Consider the following 12,837-nt stretch of genomic DNA (forward strand, 5'->3'; position numbering starts at 1 on the left):
GAGATACTGATTTGACTAGTAAATTGTACGTGCTTTGCACGTCATTTAAATGTATATAAAAAGCATGGAAAAATACATTTGAATATGTACTTCCTTTCCTAGAATTGTTTTGGACAAGATCCAAGTTGGTTCTTACCTCTCTAGAATCCAGATTGTTCTAGTCCCTTTTTATTAGAGTATCAGATAAGCATGTCGATAGATGCTTCTAGAACACATGAGATGGTAGAGTTGGGGGTTCAATTAGAAGGCCACATGGCAGAATCCTATGAGTTGAAAACTTTATCCAACGGATGATAATGCTCGGATTTGTCATCTCTTGACTGTTGGATCGGCATACCAACGATTAATATGTGGAGCTATTGGCACACTATATAGTGGTATAGAAAAATATTTTGCAAATCCTTTTATTACATAAACAATCAAGTGGACGAAGCACAAAACTAGATGGCTCGCCTCATAAGTGAGAAGGATACATGTTGAAATGCCAGATGAGATGGTCTAATGGCACAAAAAAGTGTCACCCAGCTCAAAACACATGAAGGGGAATAGTTGTTGATGATGGATAATGTGTCCAAGTACAAAGGATTGCTTTCAGATACCTTCCTTTGTGCTATATTCATCTGGAAACATGATCTTCCTTGATATGATCATTTAAGAGTGTTTTACAAGCCTTTCCTTACATAAATGATCAATTGGAGGAAACACAAAACCAGCCGGCTCGCCTCATAAGTCATAACTCATAAGGATACATGTAAATGGTATAACATGGTAGCACAAGAAAGTGCCACCTAGCTCAGAACACGTTGAAGGGGAGAGTTCCCAATGATGGATAGTGTGTCCAAGTATAAAGGATCACTTGCAGATACCTTACTAAATTCCGTGGCCAAGCATGAATGGCTTCGCTCATTCCTCGCCAATTAAGATCTTGACTGGTCACCTGTCTCAATGCATTCATAGGAATCACAAGCTTCGCATAAACCATTGCAAGACTTAAAATAGGCGCCGTCGATTTGGAACAATCTCTGGGCTGTTATTCTTCATCATCGCAACAAACTCCTGGTAGTTAATTTTCCCATCCTAGGCAAAAAAATAGGAAATGCTGTAGTGAGTAAGTGAGTTCAGTAGTGCTTCATTTGAACGTTTTACTTGGGACTTGTGAGCATAAGGATTAGTAATGTTTACATCCACCAAAAAGCTTAAAGCAAATTGTTTTAAGGCGTGATTTTTTATGGCTGGAGCTTATATAAAAGCGATGAACTCGGTTGGTTTATCTAATCTAACATAACAAAATGAGTTTTTAAACAAAGCAGTATTGATGGAAGCCTAGGTGCTTACATTAAAGTGATGAACTCTGTTGGTTTATCTAATCTAACATAAGAAAATGAGTTCTTAAAACAAAGCAGTTTGGATAGAAGTCCAGGTGCTTCGCCTCGACATAAATCAGGCTGTTAATTTTATCTCATAGACACTATTTTTTTATACATCCACAATCTAACAGAGATGACACAAATTCCCGAATATCTTGAAACGAAACCTCCTACCATGTCTCCAAGATGATCTGTTTAGTCTATTATATTCTCGAACTGAATAGTAAGTTAGCAAAATCGATACAATATTTTACGTCTTCATGACTGAGATAATGTATGCTCAGGAAGCAGATAATGGACTTATTTGGGCTTTTGCTGGAGTTACTCACATGATCTGTATCCACTTCAGCAATGATATCTTTGATTGTTGCCTCATCACCCATATCATACTTCTTCAGAGCTTCTTCCAACTCATCAACTGTTATGTACCTATGCAAAAGGAAAGTTTGCAAGCAACTTGATGGTTAATGAAATACTTAAAAGTTGGCAGATTAATTTAAGAATAGTTACAAGTGAAATTACCCGCTGTGGTCCTTGTCAAAGTATTCGAATGCTTTAAATATGTGGTCTTCCTTCTCTAGTCTATTCATGTGCATTGTTGCCGATATGAATTCAACATAATCAATGGTCCCATTTCCATCAACATCAGCCTGTTCAACAACGTAAGATAATGATTAAGGAGCTGAAACAGAAAGTGCTGGAGTAGTCAGGCGACACGGACCGTTCTACCAGAAACGTGGACAAGTCGATTTCGATTGAGGTCGTTATACCGACTAAAGTCGTATGGTATCATTCACTATCTTCCTTTTTAGATATAAGTGCACACCCCCTGCAGCCTTTTAGTAAATGATTGGCACTAATACAGAACAGAGAGAAATATGCACCGTTTTTTGTTTCTATTATGATATTTGTACCATGCCATGCCGATAAGATAAGCGTGCATAGATAGGAAGGAAGAAGATAAATTAAGCAAGCATACCGCCTCCATTAACTGTCTTATCTCTGATTCGGTAATTTTGGTACCAAGCTTTGGTAAGCCAGCCCTTAGTTCATCAAGGGTAATTGTCCCACTATTATCAGTATCCAGGGACTTGAACATTTCTCTTAAGCCCACGATCTCTTCCTCTGACAAGCTCTCTGCAACAATCTGAATATAGAAGGGAAATGATCACCAAGATTTAAATGGACTGCCAAGCAAGAAAAGAAAAAAGATTGGAGTTCAGATCATTTGAGTACCTTCAAGGCAACCTTCTTAAGCTTGTTCATCGCCCTGAACTGCTTCATTCTACTGATCACTGTAATATCAAGTGGTTTATCTGGGGCTTCTCCATCCTCTCTAATCCATGGATGATCTGCGTGCTTAAACAGATTAGATTGCGACACTAATACACTATCATGCACATGAGCAAAATGATCTGCACAACCAAGATTGTCAGTGAATGGGTGGAGAAGAGACTTACTCAAAATTTCAGCAGCCGTAAGCCGCTCCTTGGGGTCCTGCCGTAGCATCCTCTTGACCAAGTCTTTAGCCCCATTCGAAATCGATGGCCAGGGATCGGACGAGAAATCAATGTGACCTTTGAGAACAGCATCAAATATACCCTCCTCGTTCTCTGGTAATCAAAACCAAGTGGGAAAAGGAGACACAGAGGGTTCATGTTAGGATAACTGAACTCATTTCCCAGCCTCTGCCTCAATAACAATGCAAAAATTGATTGAGCCGCGAGATGCACCTGCCCAGAATGGAGGAACGCCGGAGAGGAGAATGTAGAGGATAACTCCAGCACTCCAAATGTCAGCCTCAGCTCCGTATCGCCGCTTCAGCACCTCCGGAGCCACATAGTATGCACTCCCAACAAGATCCCTGAACTGCTCGCCTGCATTTCCATCATCCACCCTTTAATCTCGAGCACAACTTGAGCTCGGTTATTACTAGTAAATTGAAGCGAGCTAGCACACTACAGATACACTAGTAAGTCGTGGTTAATTGCAGAGACAACATGAACTAAGGCGAATAGTTGAAGCTTTTTCCCCTCTCCCTTTCCAGACACTAGTAAATTCAGTAACCACCATGAATTGAATTCATCAGTGCAATTAACTAGTCAATGAATCACTGACCGGGCTTGAAGAAGACGGAGAGCCCGAAATCGGTGGCCTTGAGCGGGGAGTCCTCCCTCTTATTCAAAAACAAGAAGTTCTCGGGCTTGAGGTCGCGGTGCATGACCCCCATGGAGTGGCAGCTATGCACAACACTGACGACCTCCCGGCAGAGCGTGGCGGCGGCGCGCTCGGAGTAGTGGCCGCGGGCGATGATGCGGTCGAAGAGCTCGCCGCCCTCGCAGAGCTCCATGACGAGGTTGACGGAGTGGCGGTCCTCGTAGGCGCCGCGCAGCTCGACGATGCTGCGGTGGCCCGTGAGGTGGTGCATGATCTGCACCTCCCGCCGCGCGTCCTCCACGTCGTCGGCGCGGGCCAGCTTCCGCGCCGCGATGGACTTGCAGGCGTAGCGCGCGCCGGTGGACTTGTGGGTGGCGAGGTAGGTGACGCCGAACTGGCCCCGGCCCAGCTCCCGGCCGAAGGTGTAGGTGGCGCGGACGTCCTCCATCGGCCGGCCCAGGACCCGGCCGATGTCCGGGGGGAGCGGGGGCTGGGGCTGGGGTGGGGGTTGGGGGTGCTGGGGAGGGGGTGGGGGAGACGGGGTTTGGGGCGGGCGGCGGTGGCGGGGGCGGGGCCAGTTGGGCTGCTTGGGGTGGGAGGGCTGCGGGGGAGGAGGAGGGTGGTCGGAGCGCTGGCGGGAGGCGCGGCCGCCCATGACGGCGGGGGGTCGGCGGGGGGAGCGGCGGCGGAGCGGGGAGTGGAGTGGGAGGTGTGGTGGTGGGGGAGGAGGCGTCCATGGTTTTGGGGTGTGCCCCCAGCTTTTCTGTTCCGTTTTTTTTTTTGAGGGTAGTTTTCTGTTCCGTTTTGGTGGGCGTAGGGTCGTCGGGTCCAACCCCGTGCCGGGGCAGCCAGGCTGCTGACCCGTGCCGTGCGGCGTGCGGCGCGTGGGGCCGGGGTGTCAGTGGGCGGGCGGTGGGGGATAACGTTCGGTCGAGGTGGATGGATAGTGGGGGCCGTTGACGGGTGGGGCAGTTGCGTCGTGGTTTCTGGCAGTAGTACTAGATTTCCTTCACGCGGAGTTGAGTGGAATGTGGCGTGGATTGGATTGGTTGCAGTGGACTGTTGCACAGTCCACCGCACCACAGTGGCTCCGTGCCATTCCAACCCGGCCGGAACGTTCCTCCGATCGTGCGTGGTGCCTTTCCACGCGGCTCCGGCAGCGTGCGTCGCGGTCGCTGCTGCCTGGTGTGAAATCCTCCGGAGGCGACGGGCCGGCGCCGGCCACACCGGCTCCAGCGCGCGGCACAAACAGTCAAGCGGATAAGGTCGTCATCTAGGGTCAACCATACATCAGTCGCCTAGGAAAACAAACTTTTTTACGAGAGAAAATTTCAATCTATTCATCCCCGTTTTATGAAAAAGAAGGAGCATGGTCTTATTCAAATTCAAAGCGATACACAGAACACAAGCGGTAATAAAACTTAGTACAAAGCAATCGATTTACTCAAAAATCCATCTCCGCACCCGACCTCACCAGTGGCGGTGCCAGGATCAAAACCTTGTGATGTCAGGTTTTGTACTAGCGAATTTTTGTAGACAAATTAAATAGGAACACAAAGGATTGTAATTCCTTTTTAAAGATAGTTAGTATTTCAAATTTATTATCAGTGTTTCTTCCAATGCATTATTTTTTGAGCTATTTTAATATTTTAATTACAAATGTATTTTCGAAAAAAGTATACATTTGCAAGTACTATCGTCATAGCTTATTATCTTTGACCATGTTCATGTTTTTTTTTGCTGATACATAGATTAGAGATATATGAAATGGCGTTTGAATTAAAAAAAGACACAATAAAACTGAATGTGAAAAAATGTTCGAACAAGACAACTAGAGTAGATGGGCAAGCGTAGAACATCTGACCTTCGGAGACAATACTCATGGAATAGATTAAATGAATACAGATGTAACTAGAGGCGCAACATCTTGAGAAAGAAAACACATGATTTATATAAGAGCTGATGATTTTTAGATTTAACTCTTGGCGATTGCGGAGTCGAAAAGAAGCAAGAGACTGGTACAAATGGAGAATAGACTTCGGTACTATTGCATGTCCTCAAGTATCCCACATAAGTGTGTATTTCCTCAATATTTCATATATTTAGACCAATATCTAATGGTATTTCTATAGTTATTAGGACTTCCATTGCAAATTTGCTTTTCTTTTCCCAGCCAAAAGTTACCCAACACAGATGACGAGTTGGCCTGTTTAGGCATTTTTAGAAATTGTTTATTCAGCAGCTCAGTACCCATACATGGGAGTACTTGACCTGTGAAATTCATGTGTAGTCAAGTGACCACACAACCAAAACGTGGCTTCGCCACTGAACCTCACCCGCACCTGCGCAGACCAAAAAAATCAAAACAAATACTAGAAAAATTCAAAAAAATCATTTTTTGTGCGGCAGAAAATTTGATGCGAGAGGTCTACTTTAATTTGCAAACCATTTGGGCATCTGAGCAGTTCTCGGCAAAAAAGACAAATTAGGGGTCTGCAAAAAAGTTTATTGTCCATGTACAATGTTTTGGCCCGATTTGTTTTTTTTGCTGAGAGTTGTTCAGATGTCCAAATTATTTGAATTTTGAAGCGGGCCACACTAATCAAATTTTCTATCTCACAATTTTTTTTTTGGAATTTTTTGATTCTTTTTTAAAATTCTAATCAGGTGCAGATGAGCCTGGACACCGGAACGACACATCCTGATTTACTCTCTTTTTTTGTTTCCATACACGTGTGAACAAATGTTTGCATCCTGTTGGAATGTTCAGAGTCCACAGAAGCATAAACGGAGAAAAAAGACAAAAAGGAACAGTTTACTGGGAGGATGGTTATCCTTTTGATTTGCCAAATTTGACAATTGGGGATGATGGTGCGCACAAAAAAAGATGCTCCGCCCCTGGTTGCCTAATTTTTCTTTTTTGCGAGAAATTTTTTTGATGTACTCATCAACTGTTAAGAAAGTACAAAGAATATCATATAAGTAAAAAATACATCTTGGTCCATAGACTACCTAACGCCGACTACGAGCACTGAAGCGAGCCGAAAGCGCGCCTGCCGTCTTCGCACCTCCATCATTGGAATCAGGCAACCCTTGTTGTAGTAGACAGTCTAGATGTCATTGTGCTAAGTCCCCGTAAGACCAATGCATCAGAATAGCAACCGCCGCCAATGAGGTGAAGCGTAAATCGGAAGGATCCAACCTGTACACACATCAACATAGACAAACGAAGATAGGATCCACATGGATCAACCAAAGACAAACGCCGACCAAATCCCCCGAGATCCGCTGGACACAAACCTCAACATGCCCTCCGGCGATGCTAGAAACACCACCGGAGCGAGCACTAGGCGGGGAGAACCTTATTTCATCTTCAGAGAGCCGTCACCGCCTCGCCTCTTTGAGGAGGACACAAACCCTAACAAAACTATGAAAAAAGTAGAAAAAACAGAGTCCTCTTGCCAACAATGGTTCGGATTCACCGCGCCTCCATGGCTCTAAGACCATAGGAAATGGGGTATAGACCTTGGAAGGCACGAGAAACCCTAGCCAAAGGGTTCTCTTTCTTCCAAGGGAAGAAAGAAAACGATGTAGACAACTAAGGTCTCTATCAGCATCTACAACCCTATCTATCTTCACAGGCGAGTCACTTGTTCATTCTTCATATGGTCATCTTGCTTTGGAGATCAAAGCCATGAGAGAGTCTCAAAAGTTTATTCCTCAAAAGCTTCATTCTAGTCAGCGAGATATAGCCGCACGAAATGTGCCACCGTTGTGTGGCTACATGGAGGGCCCCTGTGTACTAATGGACTCTAGCCTCTTAACTGTAACTCCAATATCATTGAATATAACTCTCTTTACCCCCGCAAAAAAAATAACAGAAAAAATAAAACAATGGATAAAAAGTTGAAGGGACATTTACACTTACACCCAATGCTCACATTTACCTCAAAGGCTACATTTGGAATGTCGTTTTCTATCCATATCCCCCCAGGAAACATACCCTCTGAAGAAAAACCGGGTGGCCTTTGGTTAGACGCTTGGTTGGTCGTTTGTGGGGCGTAAACTTTACACTCTTTTGCACATTACACCTGGAATTGGCCGGATTCTAAAACACTGCCCAACCCACAATTTTGGTATGTCTCCTTTCTTGATGACCCGATTGACCTATGCGCATGCATGTGTTGGGAAACGTAGTAGAAAAAAATTCGCTCTACAATCACCCAGAAACATTATGAAGATGCGACGAACGGTTTGGATCAGATCTACCGCCTTCAAGTTGCAGCGGAAGAAAATGAGTCGGTGTAGATCGTAAATGGAGTCCTTCGAACCGTAGATGAACGATACCGCAGACCGCCCACGAACAGTCCCTGAAGGGAAGACCGAAAGCACGATCTTTGCGAGTTGCAAGCATACGGTCTTCATGATCCGGTAGCGCTTAGCCGTCCACAGCTAAACGTCGCCAGAGAATTAGAGAGAGGAGATTAGAACCACACTGATGGGTTTCTAATTATGAGGATTAGAGGATCTAGGTCAAGTTCTGATTGATCGACTAGAAATAGAACTAGAAAACTAGAGGAGGCTCCAAAACTTGTGTATCGAAAAGGTGCAAATGCCTCTAGTATATATATGTTGGAGGAGAAGGAGGGGGCGCCACAAAGGAGGGAAAGTCTCCCTCCCTTGGCCGGCCAAGGGTAGAGGGACTCCCTCTCCAATTCGCCCTCCCTCCCCCCTTTCCATGGGGAGAAGGGGGTGCCATCATTATTGGGCCCTTGTGGCTCAATTCTCCTTCAACCTCTTATTCTTTTAAGGCCCGTCGATATCAAATTAAATATAAAAGTCTCCTAACTACTATTAGAGAAGTTTATTATTAAATATTAATTTAAACATCCCCTAAAACATTTTTCATCTATATATTATTTATCGGTAATACCCGGTATTGCCCAATAAATTCGGAAACCCTTCCGATGACCCCGAAACGGTTCCTGTTTCTCTCGAAGCTATTTCAAATATTGAAAAAATAATTTCACAAATATTCCCTCTAATTAATATGTGCTTATCAATCACAACACTCCCCCTAATCTATGATTGTCCATGTAGAATTGTCACACGATCACCACGTATCCTAATCCATTGTGTTTTCTTTAAAGTAAAAAATGACAACAATTTGGCTATGGCATTTAGCCAAACATTTCTCGTGCATGTTGTTCGACTCTTGTCCGACATGGACAACATCTGTAAGGAGGAACAATAGCCAGGTGCCGATGGTGGAACGGTGACCAATTCCAAGGGCAGGCATGTGGGGTGGAGTGACTCAAGTTTGACAATGCCTAGGCGAGTGACCGGGGTGGTATGGCGGCTATGCCATTATGGGAGAACAGATACAGAGCGGGAGGTCGGACAGAGTGAGAATACCCGCATTGAGTAGAGTTTTGCATGGGCCGGGGGTGTCAAAGTCCTATGTGGCGGAGGCCGCACGTCATACATTCGAAAAAGGTACGTATTTTAAATAAAAGTTCATGAATTTGACAAAAATATCCATGAACAAAAATATATCACCAATTTGCCAAAAATCTTCTCAAATTAAAAATGTGCACAATTTTTACAAATATCCATGAATATCCCATATGGTTCAAAAATTCAAATATTGTTTGTAATTTTGAAAAACAACGAATTTGTGAAACATTTCACGATTTTGAAAAAGCCCATGAAATTGAAAAAATATCATCTATTTGAAAAAAACGTGGAAGCAAAAAAACTGAAATTCATTTTTTGAAAAAATATTACGAAATGTAAAAATTTCATTCATTTGATTATTTTTCACTAAAAAGGAATAAAGAAAAACAAAATTGAAAAGCATTCCTGTATTTGAAACATACATTTTTTTATCTATTGGAAAAAGTTTGTGAATTTGCAAAAGAATACTAAGAATATGGGAAAATTTCACAAAATTAATAAAAATCATAAATTGGGAAAAAGTATGTTAAAAAAGAGCGCAAGAAACAAAAAAAGATAAAAAAATAAAAATAAATTTAACAAAAAGGACAAAAAATAACACGAAAAAGTAACATAAGGAACAAAAATATCAAAAGAGAAAAGTAGGACAAAAAATAGTTGGAAGCTTCTAGAAGCTTCAAAAAACCGGCTGGAAGCTTCTATAAGTTTCATGATTCCAGATGGTGGATGTATATGTAAATCTAAAAGGTAACCATGGGTATGCGCTATGTGCCGATATGCCTTTAAGTGATGCCTTAAGCGCTAAATAGTAACTAGCTCCGTTGTGTGCGGTAAGTTCGGCAAGTTGAGTAGCTACCTTTCCACCGGTTTTGGGAAGAATTTTCAAGTTTCTGGCCGGTTTCTTCTTTTGTTTGTTTGTCTTTTTTACTTGCCTTTTGTCTTTTCCTTTTTAATTATGTATTTTATTTATTAAAAAATAAGACATTTTAAAATCAGTTAGCGTCTTTTTTATTTATGTTCATCTTTTAGGCTTGTAAATATTCTTCCAGTCTCATTGAATATTTTAAATTTATTATATTTTGCCAAATTCCTGAAGCTTTTTTTAGAAATTCCTGCGCATTTCTTAAACTTATCAATGTTTTTTAATGCGTTAATAATTTTTGAATTTTCTGGAATTTTTCAATTTCATGAACATTTTCAAAATTCACGAACATTTTCTTATATATGTGAAAATTGTCTGATTTCACCAACTTTTGAAAACCAAAACTCTTAGTCATAACTAAAGAGGGCTGGAAATTAGCACATGTGTTTCTTTTTTGCTCTCGCAAAGAGAATAATGTAAAGTCTTCTTTCCATTGATTCGCGCCGGTTAGAGTTTGACTCCGAGCATTTGCGATGACGAGATTTGTAGTCAGGTTTTTCGAATTGATTGAAGGAGTCAATGACGACGATCGTGGCTCCGAGACACTGGTCCTTTGAGGCACACGCACTAAAACTTTTGGGCTATCATCAGCTCCGATGTGGGAGCGGCGACAATGCCACGTCGGTGGCTCGTTGTGTTGGCAACAATTGTTGTTTGGTGGTCTAGAGACCAACATATAATCTGTATTATGTTTGGGATGTTGTGTACTTTAGATAAAAATTGTATAAATAGATTGGATTCATCTTACAAATTATATAAAAAACAAACAAACAATCCCAAACATAATACAATCAGGCAATGGAAAGTTTGGGATGTTGTGTACTTTAAGAGTTTTGGTTTTCAAAAGTTTGTGAAATCGAACAATGTTCACATGGAAAGTTTCTAAAAACACAAAACATGCATGGAAAGAAAATATTGTCGCCTGGTTTCCGCGCGGGCTACGAAACCTTAGTTTCCGGATGCGGAGTACGTCGAGCACCCCACGTAACCTAACCTAACCGACCCGACCCGCTATATATATGTACGGCGCGCTGCCTTCGTCCAACACCGACACAACGACATTGTACGTACTCCGTCCGTCGTGCACCAGATGCGACCCAGACCTTCCTCCGCCGCGCGCTTGGCGGACGCCGACGCCGACGCCTGCGCCATCTGCCTCGGCGGCATGGTCCGCGGCCAGGCCGGCTTCACGGCCGAGTGCTCCCACGCCTTCCACCTCCGCTGCATCTCCGCCAGCGTCGCGCACGGCAACCACGACTGCCCGCTCTGCAAGGCGCCCTGGACCGTCCTCCCCGCCGTCAACGCCCCACGCACATCGCCATCGTCGTCCTCGTCGTCGTCCCGGCAGGTGCGACGCGCGTACCAGGACGACGAGCCGACCGTCCCGGCACAGGCCGCGGCGGCAAGTAACGGCGGATCAGGAGCTGCGGCGGTGGTCCTCAGGACGCACTGCGAGTTCCCGGCCTTGGCCAGGGGCACGGCCCGCGAGAACTTCGCCGTGCTCGTGCACGCCAAGGCGCCCTCCTCCGAGGCGGCGCGCGCGTCGCTCGACCTCGTGACCGTGCTCGACGTCAGCGGCAGCATGGCCGGCAGCAAGCTGGCGCTGCTCAAGAAGGCCATGGGGTTCGTCATCGACAACCTCGGCCCGGCCGACCGCCTCTCCGTCGTCTCCTTCTCCGACAACGCCAGTCGCCTGATCCGCCTCGCGCGCATGTCCGACGCAGGGAAGGCCGCGGCGAAGCAGGCCGTGGAGTCCCTCTACGCGGACGGCTGCACGAACATCGGCGAGGGCCTACGCGTGGCCGCCGAGGTGCTTGACTGCCGACGCCACATGAACGCCGTCGCCAGTATCATGCTTCTCTCCGATGGGCAGGACACGTACACCGCGGCGGGGAGAAACGGTGCGAACTACATCACCCTGGTGCCACCTTCTCTCAGGGGGTACAACGGCGCGGGAGTCCGGCCTCCGGCGGTTCACACGTTCGGTTTCGGCACGGACCACGACGCGGCGGCCATGCACAGCATCGCGGAGGCCACCGGCGGCACGTTTTCCTTCATCCAGAACCAGGCGATCGTCCAGGACGCGTTCGCGCAGTGCATCGGCGGGCTCCTCACGGTCGTCGTGCAGGAGGCGCGTCTGGCGGTCACATGCTTGCATCCGGACGTGCGCGTCCGCGAGGTCAAGTCCGGCCGCTACGACAGCCACGTGGACGACGATGGCCGTGCTTCCTCGGTGGACGTCGGCGAGCTCTACGCCGACGAGGAGAGGCGCTTCTTGATACTCATGGACGTGCCGACGGCCAAAGACGCTGAAGACGTCACCGGCCTGGTCAAGGTGAGCTGCACATACCAGACGACAGGGCAGGCGGCCACCGTTGACGGAGACGACTGTCGGATTCATGGGTTCCGGCAGACCCTTAAGGTTCGAACACTGGGGTGCGTGCGGTGATCACGCCCTCTACCTCTCCGTCTCGCAAGGATCTAAACTACTAAAAGAATTGCACAAGGGACACAAGATTTATACTGGTTCGGGCCACCGTTGTGGTGTAATACCCTACTCCAGTGTGTGGTTTGTGGATTGCCTCTGGGGCTGGAGATGATGAACAATACAAGGAAGAACAGCCTCGCGAGGGTCTGTTCTTGGCTGAGGTGATGAACTGCTAGGAGGAGTTCAGTCACCTTTCTTTCTCTCTCTCTCTCCGATGAGATGATCCTCTCTCACCGAACCATCCAACCGAACCCCTTGCTATGTGGGTGGCTAATCCTATTTATAGAGGCCCTGATCCTCTTCTCAAATATTGAGCGGGAAGGGAGCCAACAACGGCGGGCTAATTTGAAGGGGAACAATGAGTACACTTATCCTGACAAAAGCAGTCTCCGCCTGCCAAAGGCTCTGGTGATGACGCCGTGCTGGGCTCCATGGTGACCTCCGTC

At 45.7% G+C, this 12,837-nt stretch overlaps 1 protein-coding gene and 1 pseudogene across 1 annotated transcript; one reads left to right on the forward strand and one right to left on the reverse strand.

Annotated features, from left to right (window-relative positions):
* Positions 1 to 568: 568 nt before the first annotated feature.
* Positions 569 to 4,211, reverse strand: LOC125531380 (calcium-dependent protein kinase 15-like). The gene is made up of 8 exons (XM_048695798.1): positions 3,486 to 4,211; positions 3,101 to 3,244; positions 2,828 to 2,980; positions 2,604 to 2,719; positions 2,347 to 2,514; positions 1,890 to 2,017; positions 1,697 to 1,796; positions 569 to 1,077 (listed from the first exon to the last, which is right to left on the reverse strand). Exons 1-8 carry the CDS (start codon positions 4,177 to 4,179, stop codon positions 991 to 993), a joined length of 1,590 nt encoding a protein of 529 aa, XP_048551755.1. The 5' UTR covers positions 4,180 to 4,211; the 3' UTR covers positions 569 to 990.
* Positions 4,212 to 10,985: 6,774 nt separating this feature from the next.
* LOC125533204 overlaps positions 10,986 to 12,837 on the forward strand; it is a 6,133-nt pseudogene continuing 4,281 nt past the window's right edge.

This window comes from Triticum urartu, chromosome 1 (assembly GCF_003073215.2).
Source record: "Triticum urartu cultivar G1812 chromosome 1, Tu2.1, whole genome shotgun sequence".
NCBI lineage: Eukaryota > Viridiplantae > Streptophyta > Magnoliopsida > Poales > Poaceae > Triticum > Triticum urartu.